Source organism: Triplophysa rosa, linkage group LG1 (assembly GCF_024868665.1).
Source record: "Triplophysa rosa linkage group LG1, Trosa_1v2, whole genome shotgun sequence".
Lineage (NCBI taxonomy): Eukaryota > Metazoa > Chordata > Actinopteri > Cypriniformes > Nemacheilidae > Triplophysa > Triplophysa rosa.
Window position 1 is genome coordinate 16,228,337 of NC_079890.1, and position 20,708 is coordinate 16,249,044.

The following is a 20,708-nucleotide window of genomic DNA, read 5'->3' on the forward strand; positions in this document are numbered from 1 at the left end:
ACTTCATGGCCTCGAGATGAGCAGACCAAATAAAACAGCGAAAGTAAAAGCTGATTTAAACAGGAATTCAGTCTGTGGTTATATGGCCATTGTGGTGAACACAAATAGATCAGTCTTTATGGGAACCAATGATGTATTTGTCAGATACATCAAAGGCCATTTCCAGGTTGTTTAAAGGACAGATGAGATTTAGTTGAATCCTGAGCAGGCAGGAAATCAGAGACAGGGTAAAATAAACAGACCAACACAGCTTGACCTTTCCTATAACTCACCTGACCTCTACTGACCCTTCCTTATCTCTTATCTCCCCCTTATTCTGACACTGAGGGTGGAGAAGTCATCTATCTCCTCTCTTTTCCCTCTGTCGTTCTCAAACATATCCCTACATACAGATCAATCACTGCTTTGGCTCTGGTTGATGCGCTCTGTAAGATGCAGGCATGTTAGGCTACAGTAATAGGAGGTAAAATGGGTGGAAACGGCCTGCTTCACTGATCAGAGATTAAATGTGACAGATCAGACCTATTAGAGAGTATTCATGATGTCAAACACAAGATGTAAGAAAGAACTTTGTGCTGAAAGGTTTGTAGAGATGAAACAATGGGAGAGAAGGAGAAGGAAGAGACTGGAGTTTCGCAGTGATGAAGAGAACTATAGGAGGGAAAAGTGTAAGCGCAACGAATGAATGAAGATTACGCAGTGATTTAGGAACACGGGAATAGAATTAAAAGGGGAGTAGAAGGCTGGATTGGAGAGAGTGCAAGCAGAAGGACGTGTATGTAATAAGAGAAGAGAAACGTGGGATACTGAGGCACCACAAGCTGTCATCCAGTTGGAGAGGGTCAGAGGTGAAGGGTATCGTATAGTGCAGTGCTCACGACCCGAAGAATTAATAGAAAAGGGGGAAAGGGAGGACACGAGGCTAAATTCAAATAAAAAGATGCAAGTATGGTAGGAAAATTATTTATTGGCTTTTATTTGCTTTTAAAAGTGAAGAAGAAAAGGCTTCCAGTATCATTTGCTGTTGATGTCAAATGAAGTGCATTCAGTCAGACTCAACTCACGTCATGTCGCTTGGTAGAAGACAGGCAAAATGTCACCAAGGGCAGGTTTTGCATGACGTCTTTTTTTTCTCAAAAACAAATATAACTATACAAGTAAAAGAAAATATGCTTCCCCTTAAAAAAAACTGATTATATGTGATTTCTTAAATATCCAGATTATTTAGACATTAGTGGGATTAAATGGAGAGCAAATGGAAACCTGCCAATTTGCCAAATCTGCAATTATGATTGATGATCTCAATATAAACTAAAATACTTCAAATACAAATTTTTCCTGCTATGGTAGTCAATGATGTCCTAGAAATGTCAGTTGCTAACATTTATCCAAATATCTTCAAGTTCAACAGAACAAAGACATTTATGCAGGTTTGGAACAACTTGGGTGGACTTTACTTTTTTGTTAATTATAATACTTAAAATTAAGTCAATTAATACTTTAAAGAAAACACAGCAAAGGTCTCCATCTAATCTCCTGAGCAATGAAAGAGAATATTCTGAGTTATAACATTTTCCTAAATTATAGTTGAAGAGCATTCAACTGTGAAGGAGTTTAGAAACTAAACACTCCATAACTGATATAGTACCATTGATATAGTATACTAATTTAGCTTTATAAAGTTTTTTAATCTTTTTAATGTTGTTGTTTTTTCTTTCATGTTTAAACTCTGTATCAGCTTGTGTCACAATAGCTTTAACTTTCCTCCTGTTACCATATGATGTAAGAAACTGAAGTCAGATATTATTAGGCTACCAATGAAGTGTTGTAAAGCTGATATCCACTAGGAGGCAGAGACACCGTGAGTCTTGTGTTTTTTCTCAAGTAGCTGCGAATATAAACGCTGTTTCACCCATTGAGAAAGTATTAATGTGGTGTTTGTTACAAGAATTTACTTTCACAGAATCAACATTGTGCATGCATGAAGGTAGGCTACTGTATGGTTTATGGTTTCTTGTGGTTGAAACATTTTAGCTCTCTCAAACTGGTTTAATATCACTTCCATTGACACACAAACCAAAACTCATTTGATTTTTATTATTGTGAGCTGTGGTGTGTTATTGATTAGTTGTCTGCGTTCTGTTGAGCCCTTCTCTTCTCTGCGTTGTGTCATATTACAGTAAGAGAAGGAAAGGAACCTGTGCATACACACGCTCATTCACAACTCATTCATGCAGCTATCACTCTGTGGTCTGCACTTTTGAAGCAAAACCCTGTCATGCTCTCATTTATAATTCTATTATACATCACAGCTTCAGGCTGTGTGTTGTGTTATTTGAAACCGAATGGATGTTTCGGATAGTGATGAGGACCACTTGGCAAAGCTGATTTGCTTCGTTGTATTTCTGGTACATTTTCATAATCTGTAGGCCTATACAGGTTATACTCTTAATACACAAAAGCAAAACATTGATCATAAGAAGATTAAACCACTGACTCCAAATTAATAGTTGCATGCATGCATGTTATTTGAGAGTTTGTTTGTTGTTATGTGAGTGACAGACATTAAGAATGGGAAATTCTCTGACATGCTAAATAACTTAAGGACTTTTCATTCCCCACCAGACACTTGGGAATGATTTATTAAACCTTGAATGTCACAGAGCTTATGTGCATTGCCAAAATAATGATTGCAAATGTGTTTTGGAGTAGTATCATGTATTTAAGTTGTAGTTTATATTTTTTATTAATTTAATGGGTGGTGGCAAAGAATTCAAAAGGGAAAGAATGAAATTAAGTGAGAGATAGGAGGCAGAGAAGGCCAGTGATAGACTGAAAGAGAGATGCTGGGGTAAATCTCTTCTCTCTGTTGGAGCAATGTGATACTCCGCTCTGCTTGGCTGCTTTTGACTAGAACTCCTGTTCTTCCCTCCCAGAACAATGCAGGTCAGCTTAACTTTCAGTCAAGGGGTGCACACTATCTGCTTTATCCCTGCATACACACACACACACACACACACACACCTATATGACATTTTTCTGGGATCAATACGATACTTGAGGTGTGGTGCCAGTATATTCTACAACTTAGTCTTGTATGTATGTTGCATGTTTATGGTTTATTCTAGAATTATGATTATAAATCAAAAAGTCAACTTGAAAGACGTTCCTTGTGTCACTTTAGACTGACAAATGTAACCTAACTATACCCAAAAGTGAGCAAAATCTTACACAATCAACAAAACCTGCATTTGGGTACATCCTTGTTTATAGTCGATTACGTTTTTTCAAAATGAAAGGTATTCCTTTTAGGGAGGGTTAGAGTAGGAGTTACTGTAGGATTAGGTCTTAAAATGTATAGCTGTGTAAAAAAAACAATTGTGTGTGTGTGTGTGTGTGTGTGTCCACACCTTATAGAAAATATATATTTTAACTCATGTATTTATATATTTGCACCAGCGGGAACCAGCACCAAGCAAGAAAAATTTGCAGACAGGAAACAGAGATATTTACTTAACACACAGACTTTGAACAAAAACAAATTTACCTTCCTGTAACATGAAGTGACAGTCATAAATCTCTAACATTAATACTGAAAGCCTTCTTACAGAATATACAGCACACAGAAAAGACAAATAAACTCATAAAGACACACTTAAAATAATAAATATAAACCAAACAAAAATAAAATAAAACTTATAACAACTTAACAGTATATTGTTTTTAAAGTTGGTGTTGACTAGGTAAGGCATCCCGCACGTGCGATGAGAAGAAGAGCTTCCTCATTGGCTGCTGTCCCATCACCGACAGCTTCCAATCAGCACTCTTAACGATTCTTATTAATCTCATCCCTTAACACCTACAGTACATACAAACACTGGCTTCCTCTCATCCTCTCCGCCTCTCTTTCACACACAAACATGCGCAGCCTCTCTGTCAGAAGCCACTCTGAAACTGAATCCCACCACTACAAGATAAGGCAGAGTTACTGGAAGATGAACAATATGGCTGTTGTTAAATGGCTGCCAGCCATAAGAACTACACCCACTGCAGACAGAGTCCAAGGTAGAGTCCGCTTGAGTGAGCCTAACACTATCGGATGTGAACTCTGACAGCAAATCTGAAGGAATGCAGCAGAGTGTGCGAGCGAATGCGTGTGCTGTTGTGCATATATGTGTGTGTGTACACGAGTTTCTTGGAGCTGCACCAAGTCAACTGCGCATAGTTGACCTGTAATAAGAGAAGGAGAAGGCCTGTCACTTTCCCAAATTGCTACTCAAAAGCTCTGACATGTCAGGTCAGAAATGGTGTTGAGGTACAGGCTGTGGTTTGATGGGTTTGGTCCCACATTACAACAATCTGTCTGCTGCTCAGACGTGTCGGCACTGTAGTCATGTTGTTAGAATCTGTACCCTCAAACCTGCAAAGAATGGCGAATTTTTTTTAAAGTAATTTTGTGTCTCTTATTAGCTTTAACTTCGTACTTAGAATGTAAAAACAACCGTTTTGCCCATGGTTTTGAAGTAAAATAGTAAATATGGAAACCGTGCAACATGTTTTACAAACACCTGGTTGTGTGGGAATTTCCACTTACTTTTACTTTTGTTTCACTGTCACCCTACATATTCATTCCCAGTGACAGGAGCTGTGAATGAATGTTTCAGTCATTTGCTGTTGGACGCTAGGAGAGTGAGTGACTTACTAATAACCCAATTAGCTGTGATTTGTTACATGGTGGGTGGAGAGAAAATGAGCTCCCATGACCTGTCATTCAAAGACAAATTAACCGTTGCTCCCATGATGCACTAGTGCAGTTGGCTTTTGCTGAAAGGGAAGCTATCGGATGTCGTCTTCTCTATTGTACAACAATTCCCATGAATTCCTCTGTAAATGTTTCTGGGGTCACTTCTTACCCTGAGAATCTAAGCTTTGAAATGCAGTGTAAAATTATGGCGTGACAATGATTAGATGTTTTAGAAGACTCAGTATTCATACACCAGTTGTCTTATCTGTGTAGGCACAGTGCAGATAATGTTTATTGTGTAAAATATTACCTCCGTTCAAGTTTGTGATGTACTAGTAGTAGAAATGTTTTTTTTTTATTGTGCCATGTCCCTTTGTTAATGATCCTCTGTATTCCTGTTAAGGAAATTGATGATTTTTTTACATATTTGACCAATAACTTAATTGTTCTAATTGGCTAGATGTCTCGTCTAGTATCAAATCCGATTGGAAAATGTATATTTAAAAATTTTATATAATAATATATAATAATTTAATATAATTTCTATATAATTACATATTTCTCTTTTGTTACTACAGTAACTGTACACACTGTATGTACAACTGCTTGCAACAAATATATATATATATATATATATATATATAGCCTATATACATATTAGGGCTGTCAACGTTAACGCGTTAAGGCATGCGATTAATATTTTCAGATGAACGCGTTAAAAATATTTTACGCCATTAACGCAACATCCGTTTTTTCTGTCATCATTGTCTAGCCTTACATTATATAATCATGGTCTTATTCATATAAATTCCTTTAAACTATTTAGGCACGATTTGAAATGGTTGTATTGACACGCCCAGTATAGGCTGACAGCTTCTGGCTGTGGAACACGGCTTTATGCATTTTTTAATCGATTGACAGCACTAAAATAAACATGTTAATCAAAATAAATAGTGTATGTTTAATTTCACAATACGTGTGCGATTAATCGCAGTTAATCACACAAAAAAGGTGCGTTTAATCACGATTAAAAATTAATCTATTGACAGCCCTAATATATATATATATAATGAATTTAATCGAATATATACTGAAAATGACTAATGAAGAAAAGACTGACGATTTTCATTTGAAGGAACTGAATTTTAAGTTTTTGTGTTTTTTTTATAGACTAATCTTGAATATAATTCAATTTTCCTAAAGGGATAGTTCACCCCAAAATGAAAATTCTGTCAGGAATTACTCACTCTCTAGTAATTTCTTTGTTTGGTGGAACACAAATAAAGATATTTGGAAGAATGTTAGCAACTGACATTTCTGGGGCATCAATGACCATAGAAACATTTTTAATGGTGGTCAAAAAGGGCCTAGAACGGTTTGCTTTCCTAAATTCTTCAGATCTCTCATTTTTGTGTTCAACAGAACAAAAAATACAGTATATAATTATTTTTCCTACTAAGGTTGTCAATGATGCCCATAAAATGTCAGTAACATTCTTCCAAATATCTTTGTGTTCAACAGAACAAATAAATTTAAAGGCTTGGAACAACTTGAGGGTGGGTAAATGTATCCATTTAAGTCAAGTTTATTTTTTGTGTGGTTTTTTATAGTTAAAATGCATTGCTTTAGGTGAACAACATATTGTAGTGATTTAAAAGACATATTTTTACAAAGACAACTATTATATTTTACTCTACAAAAATATTTTCATTGGCTGTAAAATTTAACAAAATGACAAGAGCCCTGTCGATTCATTCATTCTGTACAGTTGAGGTTCTTGCTAAAAAGTAAAATCTTTATGCTTCTGTTTCAGGAGGCAAAACCTATAGCGTTCTTAATCTTTACATAAAGAGCACTCTGTCCACAGTTAGCCATGCAGTGCCGGCGGGTACTTGGCAGTGACACGTTATCTAATACCAGTCTCAGTGAGCCTAGCAAAGCATGAAGTGTGACCAGAAAGCTCTCCCAGCATCCCGTTCACTCACAATATCAACACTTAGGTCCTTTCCTAGGGTGCTGCACTCGGCTGGGTAATACATACCTATGGCATTTAGAAGAGGAAGTGGGTATTAGGGGTGGAAGCTTGCTCACAACTGAAATCAAAGGCTGGTATTAAAGCAATACATATTGGCCATGAATTTGACTTGCTTCCCTTAACAGTGAGTAAACACATCTGTGTTTATGTACGCAGAGTGTCTGCCTCAAACCAGCATTGGCAGGTTTAGGGTTTTAATGGCTCAGACTAATTACATGATTAGTTTATTAGAGCCAATTATCTGGGCTTTGGAAAGAGAGTTTAACTTTCATCTTGAGAACAAGAAGGTCTCTTATCTAATAGTCCGCTGCAGTCTGCAGCAGAAAGCTCTCCTTTTTGGCTCTCTGGTTTGGACTAAGGTTAGGATTATGACAGCATACGGAAGCTAAATAAGGTTTCTACACCGAATGCCAATGCTCTCCCATGATGCACTGCAGAAAAGCAGGGTTAGAACCAGTCTCTTCAAATTAAATGATTGTTCTATTTTGATGCAAAATTGGTCTATTAAAGGGATAGTTCACCCAAAAATAAAAATTCTACTCACCATCAAGTTGTTCCAAATCTTTATAGATTTCTTTGTTCTGATGAACACAGAGAAAGATATTTAGAAGAATGCTTATAACCAAACAGTTCTTGGACCCCGTTGACTACCATAGTAGGAAAAATTGCTTATAAATGTCTTTGTTCTGTAACACAAAAGAAGATATTTTGAAGAATGTAGGAAAACAAACAGTTCTGCTGCACTTTTTCCACCATTGGAATTTTTCCTATGGTAGTCAATGGGGTCCAAGAACTGTTTGATTACAAGCATTATTCCAAATATATTTTTCTGTGTTCAACCAAACAAAGACATTTATACAGGTTTGGAACAACTAGAGAGTGAGTAATTCATGACAGAATTTGTGTTTTTGGGTGAACTATCCCTTTAATAGGCCTACTGCTAAAGGCAAACAGAATGGTACCACAACAAAATGCTATTTGACTAAAAAAGAGTTAGTAAAACTCTCAAAGGTATATAAAGATTTGGACTGAACTGGAATAGCGTAGTTCAGGCTATACTGTGTTATGATGTCCATGTCATAGCTGATGGTTCCCAAATATAGGCTTTACACATGTCAGAAAAAAAATCAAGAGTCTCTTTAGTTGTGTCATCTTAACCCATATGTTTAGTGCAGTGAGGCTGATTTGCATCAGTTTTGCATATTACATGAGAAAACTCAATACGCCCTTTTCACAATGACGTCACTTAACTTCCGCCTTTTTGCAAAGCAGTGTATCATAACATCCGTCTTGCAACAAACAAGAAGAAGAAGAAGAACTTCCGTTTTGCCGTCGCGCTGGAATTTAACAATAGTGAAAAAAAACTGACAGAACACATATTCAAGTACTTATCCTAGCACCTTCGCTAACACAAAAAGAAAACAAAACACTTACCTTCATAATCAAACAGGTACTGTTCAACGAAGAATTTTTGTCCTTTCTCTAGCTTTGATCTTGTCGTTAGCGAAAATTTGTCTGCAAGACGTTGTACATCATCTAGACCAGAGGTGGACGAAGTACACAACTTCCTTACTTGAGTGAAAGCACAGATACTACTGGTCAAATATTACTCCACTACAAGTAAAAGTTGTAAAGACAGATTCTTACTTGAGTAAAAGTACAGAAGTACGTGCTTTTAAACGTACTCAAGTATTAAAAGTAAATTTCCTTTATGTCAGTTGTGCATTGTTTTATTGTCGTATACCTTGTGCCTCTGAAGCAACCTACTGAATACACCGAGTAGCTCACAGAATCAGTGGTATTAAAGGAGTAGTTCACTTCAAAATTTGCCCCCATTGACTTTCCATAGTAGTTTTTATTCCTACTATGGAAAGTCAATGGGGGCAAATTTTGCAGTGAGCACTCCTTTAAGAGCTTTATATGTTTAGCACAATATGTTTAGTTTAGATATAATCCTGTATGATCATTTAGCCTAATTATCCTCATTAGCCCCCTAGGCCTATATGTATTTATGAGCAGTGTTCTTTTATTTTGTATATTCCCTTTACCAGTTTTAGCAGCAATTTACCAGTAAGTAGTAAGGTTCTTGTAAATAGTAAAGTGTAGAAGCCATGTGTTTGTTGGACTTATTACCATAATTTAACTACAAACATAAACTATAGCTAGTATAATAATGAATATAATGAAACTATGGTATGTTTAGTTGCTGTGGTTTTACTAAAGATTATTAATTGGAGTATGGTTCCTATATTTAGAAAATGGTAAATTTGTGGATACTGTGGTTTTAATGCAAATACCATCCCTGCTGAAAAAAAACAATGAATTTTTTAATTAGAATGAGATTTTTAAATTAAATTCCTCTTTGTAGTGTGTTTTGGGTTTTATTCCAATAGGATTTACCATCCCACAATAGAATCCATCACATACAAGTAGACAACAAGTATCCATAGTACAATTCCCATTTATAACCATTAAATCCATTACATTTTATGTTGTATTTTGGGCAGGGTTCTATTGTTTTTATTTCAACAGGAATACTTCAACTATAGTTACTTCAGTAAAAACATCATTCATTTTCCAAATCGCTTTAAATGATATAGCAGCAGATCAGAAGTTAACACGCACGTGTAGCTCAAGGTGTATGTGATGCTTATTTACCGTTTAGCCGTTATGCCGATCATTTTCATGACAATGTTTCAACGATCTTTGACTGATCGTAACCCACAGATGATTACACCACACTTTAACATGTGCCTTTTTCCTCTTTTAATGTTCTATTTGCCTTTTCAGAGCGCTATCAACGATGTAGCAGCGCCTACGTTTACATTAGTTTAGCGGGGAAGATCCCAGAGTTGCCAGATTTGCGTTAAAAAAATCTGCCAAATGGCCATTCAAAGCTTGCCGGAAAACCGCGAGCTTAGAAAAACTGAAATACTTGGCAACAGTAAAAGGTCCTGGCAGATCGCAAGCCAGATAAATTGTGCACACAGGAAACCCCGCTGCATAGAAACCATTTTCTACTTTTGGACCTTTTTATAAATGTAGTGGAGTAAAAAGTATGATATTTGTCTTTCAAATGTAGTCAAGTTAAAGTACAAGTACTCAGAAAAAATAATACTCAAGTAAAGTACAGATACTCAAAAAGTGTACTTAAGTACAGTACTCAGGCAAATTTACTTCGTTACTGTCCACCTCTGATCTAGCCGTATTTGTGGCAGATGTGCAAGCCACTTGGTAAACTCTATTCTGAGGCGCTAGCGGACGTAACTTATTCTTCTTCTTCTTGAGTTTTACTGGCGGTTAGCAAATCAGTTTATAAGTGCATTACCGCCACCTTATGAACTGGAGTGCTAGCGTAAGTAATGATACACTGCTTCGCGGCAGAACTGACGATGCGTGACGTCAAGTGAAAAGGGCGTATTGTGAAATGGAGATTATTTGAGATAACAATTTATTTTGCTCAATCTTGCTCAGGTCTGGAGAACCTTTTCGCTCTTGCATATTTACATTTCCAAAAGTACTCTCATATTTGACATTATATTAATTGATTGTTTTTATTTATTAAATATAATGTGTAAGATAAAATATAATAAATATTTTGTGTTTAAATTAACGCACTGTAAAATGTTGCTGTCTTAAAATGTCAAGTATAATCAAATTCTAACTTATTATTTTAAAAATTGACTAGTGATCGATGAAGTGTTGTGCATATTTTAACATATTACATACATTCTTATTTTAAATGTCAGAACTTGGTTTTCCTGTGATTTAACTGGCTGCTTTCTGCTGTGTTGTAGTTAAACCAATCACATTCAGCACTGAGTCTGCCTGCTATGCAACACCCACTTTTAAAAATCCAAGAGAAAAACAAGGAATAAAATTAAGTTCCGCCTTACTTTTTCCCAATTCAGTTAACCATTTGTTCAGAAATATATACAAAACAAGGAAGACACAATTTATAATTCATTTTGACTCCAAATGATAGTCTGCGATATAAATCATTAAACATGTAACCTTTCAGATTCTTTAATAAGGTTACAAACTATAATCAGTAGGATTTGCCCAATGAATCTGGAACACCTAATAACATTGTAGGATCTCTTACCTATACTGTACACCTTCCAACCCAGTGTTTCAGAACATTGGCTCAGTGCTGATCTAGTACACTGTTTTCTTTTCCCTGGGTTTTGTAATGAAGTTCATCACAGAGCTTTTTACGAGTGCCCATCTCCTATGTTTGATGTTGAGGGCAGTATCGGTCAGTGTAGGCTCCTGGAATGTGCTGGCTGCAGGCTTGAGACTGGATAAATGTTTGGCAGGGAACATGTTCGGCTTCTTTCTTCTCTCCCAGGATAACATAAACAGTCTTGGCACAAGGAAGCAATGCTGACCTCAAGGCCAGCCTCTGACACAACCCATTCATTCAGTGCCCTCCTAAGTGTGTGTATGTGTAATATCAGGGGACCATGATAGGAGGTAGATGTTATGCCATGTGCTCTGTAGCAGAGTACACACACTTCTTCTGAGGTTTTATCTTGCCCTTAAATACAAGTATATACACGTCATGATGGACTTTGCTGTAACCTACTGTAACAGTACTTCTAGAAATGATTGTATTTCACAGAGTTGATATACTGTAGTATGCAAAGTGTAGAGTGTAAAAATTTCTGTTAAATTTTCATGGAATATAAAGTTATCATATCTTCTGTATTCAACAAGTAAAGCCAATGATAGCAGAGTAAAGCGAGAGTTTGTAATCAGAACCCTGGTTTTACTCTTTAAAGTCACTGAACTTTGGGCCAGACTTCTTAAAGGGGTCATATGACACAGCTAAAACGAATATTATCGTTTGTTTTAGATGTAATGCAATGTGTATACACGATTTAAGGTTAAAAAACGCTGTATTTTCCACATACCGTGCATGTTTGTATCTCCTCGCCTCTCTGAAAAGCGCTTATTTTTTACAAAGCTCATCATTCTGAAAGCGGGGTGTGCTATGATTGGCCAGTTAAGCAGTGTGTAGTGATTGGTCGAATACTGAAAGCATGTGACGGAAATGTAATGCCTCTTACCATATCTGGAACATCAGGTCACACATTTGGGTGGTCTTGGTCAAATCATACCACGAACTGACGTAGATTTGTGGGGGTGTGGTTACAGGAGGCGTTTCAGGCAGGTCTGGGTGAGCATTCGCTTTAGATAGAATGCATCTTTTGTTCCGACACTTAATTTGTGCAATTTACATGTCTAATATATTCATGGACAACTTATAACACACCAAAGACATATGACCCCTTTAAATGTAGTTTCATTGTTTCTCATTCTTCATGTACCATCAATATGAAATTCTGTCTGTAATTACACGCTTCAGAAATCCGTGCTTTATACATAATGAATGATCGTTTTCATTTCTCCTCAAAAACATTAATTTCTTTATTTTCATTATGGATTAATGATTTATTCCACCTCACTATATCCTTTGAGAGCTCTTTGGCAAGGAGAAGAACCATTGATTTTTTTCTATGACATATCTGAATCAAACAAAGCCAAGATCTTGGTAAGATTATTCAGATGATCAAATGCAGGCTGCACTCATAAGAAAGCCTCTGTGCTGTGATGTCATAAGAATTCGTAAGTATTTTGCGTAAAAAAATGTGGTTCTATAAAACGTATATTTACTGACGTATTTACAGCATCTAAACGCATAATACTGACGTATTGACGACACATAAAACGTTAATTATTTAAATATGAACAACTTTACAGACTTACAAATGAATCCTTAATATCGTAATCGCGGCATTAACATTTATTTTATTTATTTGTCACATCAATGACATTATGTTTTTAATTGCATTTATTAAGGTTTACTCGTTTACTTATTATGAAATTATTTCGGTTCTGTGTGATTTCTGGCCAACTCGTTTATAAGAAACAAGACTTTAAACTTTAAAATGAACAACACGTCTGCAGTCGTTTAAACATTACTTATCATGTAATTTTTGCTTTTGCCATGGGACACAAAGGCATTTTTTCCAACATGCTGTGACTGACAGTAGAACCATGAAATACACCAAAAAAGCAAAATAATTACAAAGGGAATCCATTTTATTCATCACGTGTAATATCTTCAGAATCCATTCGACTGCGAGGAACAGAGCCAAATCTAAGCTATTATTTGGCGATCTTCATCCTGAGCAGCAGCCACCGTTAGCAGCAACACCGGCGCTAACGCGCTTGTCACAAATTCAAAAGTTGCCGCCGGCGCCGTCATGTAGCTTTACGGCAGGAAACTCGAATGCTCATTGGCTCTCGCCTGCTTCGTCACAGATTGCGACATGCCGTGTTTGTTTGCCGAGGTGTGTTTTTAGGAGAAATGCGCGCTTTCGTGGAGTGGATCAGGATAATATTCTGGATATTTTCAGTGATTAACAACTTAAATTCTGCTCTGTTTCTCTAACAAAACTTGTATTCCACCAGAGAGGGCTGCGACTGCAACGCATCGTCATTTGGACTTTTGGTATTTTTGAAATAAATAAATTTTTGTGATTGCACTTATCTGTCTGTAATGTTTTTCTTTATACTGTACATATTTTTAAGAAATGTATGGTTAGGTTTAGAGGTAGGAGTTGGATTTGCGACTATAAAATATATTTTTAATGCTATATTGGTACTAAAATGGTAATTTCCCTGCATATTTCGAGCTATTAGATTTTATATATTTTTATCTTCGCTATAAAATGGGTAGGTTTAGGTTTGGGGATAGGTTAAGGGGTCTACAAATGTAAATCGCTTATCGATACAATTGTTGAAACGCACAGATACAAATGTCTTAATGAGATACAAGCTTTGTAAATATTTTACGTTTTATAGCAAAAAATATACGTAGAAATGTTTACGTTTTATACGTTTTAACACGTCAAAATTCAACGTTTCAGCATCAAAACTGTACGTTTTGTACTTGTAAACTTAGCGTACAAATACCTACGTATAAACAATGAGATCAGGCTGCAACGTCACAAAATCTACACCCATGGTGCTGGCCAGATGACTGTAAAATAATGTATTGCTGTTCATTAGTGCAGTATTAATAATGTGTGTCTGATAAACTGTACATCAAAGGGAGTGAGTGGTCAAAGGAACGTTGCCCGTCGTTGTGAAACTGACATATGTAATTTCCTTTAGATTTTGTATGTCCAGTAAATATGTGTCATATGTAAAATCTTTGGCTCAACCTTTATACTATTAGCTACGCATCCTACATGTTTAATAAAAATATATAATTTTGCTGACTGTTATGCTCTCAAATGGTGCAACATTTTTTTCGCCAACATCTATCATAGAAATTGAAATTAAACTATTTCAGATAAAATTAGAGAGATGTCTCCAGTTAGAGGATGGTCTGTTTGCGGTGACAGTAGCCATTAATGTGAAAGCAATATTGCAGTGACCCTTTGAAAGATGCTGTAGAACCTTCTCCCCATGCTGGAATGATAAAAACATGAGTTATGGATGTGTTTATCCCACTCTTAAAGCCCTGAGTGCATTATCAAACACAGAATGCATTACGGTGAGTATTGATAAAAGTGTTTTTAGGATCTAATAAATCCTGGTTATTTATGCCTGGTTATTTAAGCTATGGTTGCACACTTCACCCCCCACCTTTTACTTTATTTGGCCTGAGCTCTACACCTAAATAGTCTACCTGTGTGCAACTGAAATCATATCTCTCTGCTTGTGTGTGCTGTATGGGTTTGGATGTTTTGTACATTCGTTTATAATGCAGCATATTTTGTCAGATCTGATCTGTTAATCTGAATGTTAAGTAATTTTGTATCTTGCAGTGAGTAAAATGTTTTTTATTCTGCTAGCATCATAGCTTCACAGGATTATAGACTTCGACTCGAATAACAGATGTTTGTATTTCTGCTTGACTGTAGCGTGAATACTAAAGCCATCGTGAACTGTGTTTTATAGTGTGTTATTGTAGAGTGGGTGCGGATTTGACCTCCCTCCATGCCGCTAATGGCATTGTGCGTGTATGCATGTGTATGTGTGTGTCAATGCATGTCCATGTTAGCCTGCAATGTCCTTGTGTGTTTGTTCTCCTTATGAGAATTTGTGGTTGTATTTTATGTCTTCAGATGGGTGGGATTCCTTTATATATTCACCACATTAAACAAATAAAAAAATGTTGCTGTAAGGTCAGTGTGAGCATTAACACACAATGTTATTCAAATAAATGTCATAAAACAATTTCAATTGGTTTACTAAATTTGACTCTGTGAAACAACCAACAGCGCCAGCATGTGTAAGACACCATTAAACCTGGAATTAATATCTATCTCAAGTGATCCGATCACAAGTGCTCAGCACTTAAAACAGGCATAAACAAAACATTTTGAGGTCTGAACACCACATTTATAGGTAGTCAGAATGACACTTGATGGAGCATTTCCATGTTACACAGGTTTATCTTCACCTTTTTATCTTCTCATTAGTGTCTTTCTTCCTTTTTGTCTCTGGCTGATTGATTAGCTCACCTAAAAACAGAACAAAAAAGTGCTAATCTGCTATATATGTGTTTCCCTTTGTTAGTTTTTATCAGTTTGAATAGCATGACCCTTCTTTGCTATACTTTAATTCCACATTATATGGAAACCCATTCACTATCCCACATCCTGCTGTGTTGTCTAATGAAGAGCTTCCTGTTTGAAACATCACTTTTCTGACTTTTTGTCAGATTCAGGATTTACCTGTATTACTTGATTGAACAAAACTGCATTGAACTTTTGTTCAGATTATACAGAAACACATTTAGGCAACATCTAAAATAAATAAGAGCTGGAATGAAGGATATACCGTTGCTTTGCTAAATGGGTTGTTTTATGCAATATTCATTTTAACTAAACGTCATGTTTTTTTGTTGCTCTCACTCAATTAAACCTGTCGAGTTAATACATTTTGTGAAATATATATGTATGTAGGCTATTGTTAGCATGTCTGTGGTGTGTGGATGCTTACAATTATTAAAATATTTTGTAAGGAAGGAAAACAACCGATTTCAGATCTGAAGCACTTTATCCAGGTCGATTACTGTCGTAATAATTGGTATTTGGTTTTCTTTTTGACGATACATATAGGCCTAAATATAACGTTAAAATAGACAATGCACTTCTACTCTTGTAATTTATATTGTGTATATTTTATATAGCCTATATTTGTGCATAATAAGCAGATACGTTCAAAACTGTTCCGTAGGCTATTGTTTTAAAAATCATTCATATTTTAAAAGATCTGACTAACAGAAAGGACAATTTAGCTATTTCTTTTTACAAACAGCTGAATGTGAGAATTATAAAATCCTAAAAATGTGTTATATAAATAGCGTATTATAATCTTATTTAATCTTTCAAACCTTTGGCATTTTTTGTGGTAGATTTAGGTAAATGATTGCATGTTTTCTTTTTTTTTACATTACTGGATTTTCACCTTTTATTTTAGATTATTTTTTATTTTAAATCAATAATTTATATCATTTAGATTTTTATCAAAGGCTATGCTAAAGGTAAAGAAACGAAGTTCAATTAATTTTGTTATGGAACATTTCAATAATAATAATAACTTAATAAATAATATTTTTACGGGTCTGTAACGGAACCAGTTCAGTACAAATTAAAACATTGATTAGATAAATTCTAAATTGTTTTAAATGACCACAAATGTAAATTAAATAATAGTGTAATTGTGCTGCTGTTTTTATTTTTTGCAAATTTATGTGACAATAAATAACAATAATTTAATTTTGTTCAGAGACTCAAATGGTCCACAGTTACATTTCATGAAGAAAAAAATCCCTTCTTCTGAAATCGAGTCTTTCCAAAAGACATGCCTCAAAAAGTCCAGAAATCACAAATACAGCTTTCATTACGAATAACGAATATCCATTTCGAGTGAGCATGGTCCCTCAATTAAGGTAGGTTTGCTAGTTTCACTTTCCATAATTTTACTTCCAGACCCATAATTTGGTGACGTTTTACGGACAAAAAAGGGGTCCTTTGCTGTCAGAGCAATACGTGCAACTCGTCTGATGGAGCTGTCCGGTAATGGTAAAAGAGTTTCCCACGTCGGTGTTGAGGGTTACAAGAGAGTACGATTTGCAGTGAAATTGTCCACCATTAGTTTTCACGTTTCCACCGGGCTCGGTACCATGCTGTTCGGTGTGTCTGGTAAATGTGATGAAAGAGAGTTCACTTCGCTGCCAGATGAGTTTCCTAAAGAACCGGTTTCCGAGAAAGAGACCTGAAAGTGAGAGGCAAGATTCTCTTAAAAAACAGTGCTAATAATTAATAATTATACAGCATTATCTAACAATATTTTATAGTAGCCATTCAGTGCAGTGGAGTGAAAATAGAGTATCGTCTATTTGAGTGTTTCTTTTTTCACCTACCAGCTGTTGAAAGACCGGCTGATCTAAGTCACTCTGGAGTGCAAATTCGCTGAGAGTTTTCCAGGACGGTTGATAAGTCTGCACTTCCACCGGGTGTCCTAGTGTAGGATTGTGTCTTATTGGGCTGCCTGCAACCAGTGAGGTACCCGTCATACCCTGCAGATTCTGAACCAAAAGCAATGCCATAAACACATCACTTCACATGGTCAAATGTTTTGAAGAGAAATTGCAGTATTAAAAGGTTAAAGACGTGGTTATGCTTTGAGGAATTAGACATATTTATTAAAGCCAGGAGAAACTGAGGTTAAACCTTTCCAGAAAAGGCACGGTAGGAGGAGTTTCTGAGTTACTTTCAACCAACAGTGCAATCGAGTTATAGTCCTAATTAACATAATCTCAGATCATATCAAGTGACAGGAATCACGCCAAGGCAGTGGTCATTTTTCTTCAATGGTGGGCTGGGCTACATGGAAAATTGAAAACACATATGAAAGACATACCGTCTTATCGCCATGTTGCTGCTGTAACTGTTTTATGAGAATTGATCTCTTCTTGTCCTTGCAGCGTTTGTTTTGGAACCAAACTCGAATGACCCGCGGACTCAGTCCTGTCATCTCCACCAGCTGCTCCTTCATGAGCGCATCTGGACGCGGGTTTGCGTTGTAGCACGTCCTTAAAGTGTGCAGCTGCTTTTCGTTTAACACAGTCCTTACCCGTGTGGTCTTCTCTGGTTGCTTGTGCATGTTATTCCGATGCGGAGTTTGTCGGACCGACACTGGGTCAGCTGAAAAATGAGAGAGAAATTTTTGATGGAAAAATATTATTATAATTATAATAAATATTGTTATGAATATATTGCAACAATGCAACCTACCTACATCAACACTTAAATATAAATGTGTCAAAAAACGCAGCAAAGCCACAGAATAAACATTTTGTTCACCAAACAAGTTTAATATACAGGGTCCTTTTTCTTAACTTTTTATAGTCTAAAGAACCTCTTTCGACAAAGAGCCTTTGTGAAACAGGAAGGTTCCATGTCTGTTGCAGGTTCTTTATCAACCACCCTGACAGAGTCATTTAAAAAAATCTTAAATAGAATATAATTCCACAAAAATAGATAAATAAATAAACGAAAAAAAAAAAAACGTTTTTAATTGTATTCCAACAATTCAAGACCAATGTGAATATTTAGTAGTACTTTGAGTATTTAGTGCTCTGCTGCTCAAGCATATCAGTAGCTCACTAAACAAAGTTATCAAGCGCATCGCACTGTAATTAGCTATTATGTAACAACAACAGTAAACGATTCCCCGCACAGTATATTAATTACATATTAGTTTAGCCTGGCTTGCTGTGGGACCTAGTTTTTTTAAACTAAATAAATAATCAGTAAAATACTCATCACGAGTTTCATGCAATATTTACAATTATCCAATATTTTTAGGAGGCTCTTTGCATTTTTGAAGTTTTTGAAATTGAATTGATTATACATATGACGGTATTAAATCTAAATTCATACAGACCCAAATAAGTTACTTTTAATAATGCTACTAACCTGCCATGTGTAAGGCTCTGCTGTGGATGTTTCGCGGACTAAGGGGACTGCCTGCTGGTCCGTGTTCCAGACAGAGACCATGGTCTGCTCGACATAACAATTCGGCGTCCCGGACAGAGAACTCATCACCGGGCAAAAGCTGCCGGCTACACACCGAGCAGCGAAAACATTCGATGTGATAAACACTGTCTCGAGCTCTCATCACCAAATCACTGCTGCTAAACCCCAGATTGCATTTTGCGCATTTTATACCGAACAATCTGTGAGATGTAAGGAAGAAATTATATTTAGACAAAACTGGATTTTTTGGTGTTAGTCAAGTCAAAAGCATTTAAATACAATTCATACACTACAATCGAAAACAAAGTCTATTGCTAGATGTTTTTTGTATCCATTTTATGCAATTGAGTATAGGCGCGCATAAAAAAAGCATTTGTAATTTATTGCAGAATCCTAAATGTTCCAAATGAGTCATGTTTAGTCTTAAACACACACCAAGGAAAAACCTACCTTACATAATCTCTCTTGCAGTATGTTTTTCCGTCCCGTACAAAGCAAGTGCATGTCTCATCCAGGTATTGATTGCACTCGACACATTTTAAACAGGCTGCGTGCCACTCCAGATCTGGGGAGACGCGCAGGATGTACTGATCATGAATCTGACTGCCGCAGCCTACACACATCGCAAGTCCGGACTTCTCTGTTCACGACATTGAGTTAAATATTTGAGTTATTCAGGATTCAATTAAATGTAGATTGCATCTTTAAGTGTTTTTTTCTCATTTTATAGACATATTTAAGGAAATAATGTTACAGTGTCTTTTAGGGAGCCTATTTAAATTTGCCAAGCGCATAATATCATTCCTAAAAGAGCAGTCATAAAACGAAAAGTCTAAAACCAAATGAAAACAAATTATTTACATAATAATTTTCAAGGGCAAAATAAATAAATGGAAATGTCACATATTTCTTGTCAAATTGTTATTGTAGGCTAAAAACTTACTTTTGGAATGATCCCCCATATCATCCAAAAAAGAAGATCTGAATATTAAATCCACCATACAGGTTGACTAATAAGATTGGGTGTAGAAATAGAGAGAAAAGATATTGCCAGCTCCCGGCTGTCCCGCAACTTCAGTCCGGAGTGAGGAGAGATGGAGAGGGGGTAAACGCAGAAAGGGGGGCAGATAGAGCACTGTCTGCCACACGAGGCGTGACGTCAGCCACAAAGCTTTAAAATGCGTCAGTAGGGGGCAACATGTCACAGTGCAAGAAAGAGTTGATTCATATCTCACCCTAGACATAATCGTATTAACTATTGTTTCAGAATAATCTAAAACATCTTAATTTATGGCCTATAGATGTAAGTTTGGCTATATAAAAGCACAAGTATTAGAAGATGTAATGTGTGACTTTCTATTTTGGGAATTCAGTTTTATTTATATATTTTGTTTTTCTGGATAGTACTTTGTTAACAAGCCTTGTGTGACTGTCTTGTGGCCAAGTGGCTAAACTAAAGCACCAACAGGGGGACATCTACTGGTTGAACTACTAAACTACAAAGCCAAAAAAATCACATGTCTGATAGAGACAGGGTTGCGACTGCTTTCTGTGGGACATCATTTTCTCATTATAATATTTATCATCATTATAATATTTTTTTCGAAATGATTGCATCTGATTATTTAACGTATGATATGGGCAGAGTTTTATCAATTCATCCAATTTGTATATAATTATCAAAATGTTTTGAACCATATTATTATTTAAAATTTTATGATCTCATCATCCGGTCTGTTTTTGTTTTGCTTTGCAGCATCTTTTTCCCTTTTTCCTTTCGTTCAAAATCATACATTTTAAGTGATAGTTTGCCCAAAAATGAAAATTCTGTCAACATTTAGGCTACTCACCTCAAGTTATT

The 20,708-nt window shown here is 36.0% G+C and overlaps 1 protein-coding gene across 1 annotated transcript; it reads right to left on the minus strand.

Annotated features, from left to right (window-relative positions):
* Nucleotides 1–16,532: 16,532 nt before the first annotated feature.
* isl2b (ISL LIM homeobox 2b) lies at nt 16,533–20,165 on the minus strand. Its single transcript, XM_057340651.1, has 6 exons — nt 19,791–20,165; nt 19,298–19,487; nt 18,788–19,047; nt 17,730–18,013; nt 17,230–17,394; nt 16,533–17,081 (listed from the first exon to the last, which is right to left on the minus strand). Exons 1-6 carry the CDS (start codon nt 19,846–19,848, stop codon nt 16,965–16,967), a joined length of 1,074 nt encoding a protein of 357 aa, XP_057196634.1. The 5' UTR covers nt 19,849–20,165; the 3' UTR covers nt 16,533–16,964.
* Nucleotides 20,166–20,708: the final 543 nt, after the last annotated feature.

Bases quoted from the DNA above. Each gene is read 5' to 3' on its own strand.
- isl2b (XM_057340651.1), bottom strand. From the start codon at position 19,848: ATGGTGGATTTAATATTCAGATCTTCTTTTTTGGATGATATGGGGGAT. The intron at 19,488-19,790 runs GTAAGTTTTTAG...TGTCGTGAACAG, and splicing joins TATGGGGGATCATTCCAAAA to AGAAGTCCGGACTTGCGATG. The intron at 18,014-18,787 runs GTTAGTAGCATT...CTCATTTTTCAG, and splicing joins CAGAGCCTTACACATGGCAG to CTGACCCAGTGTCGGTCCGA.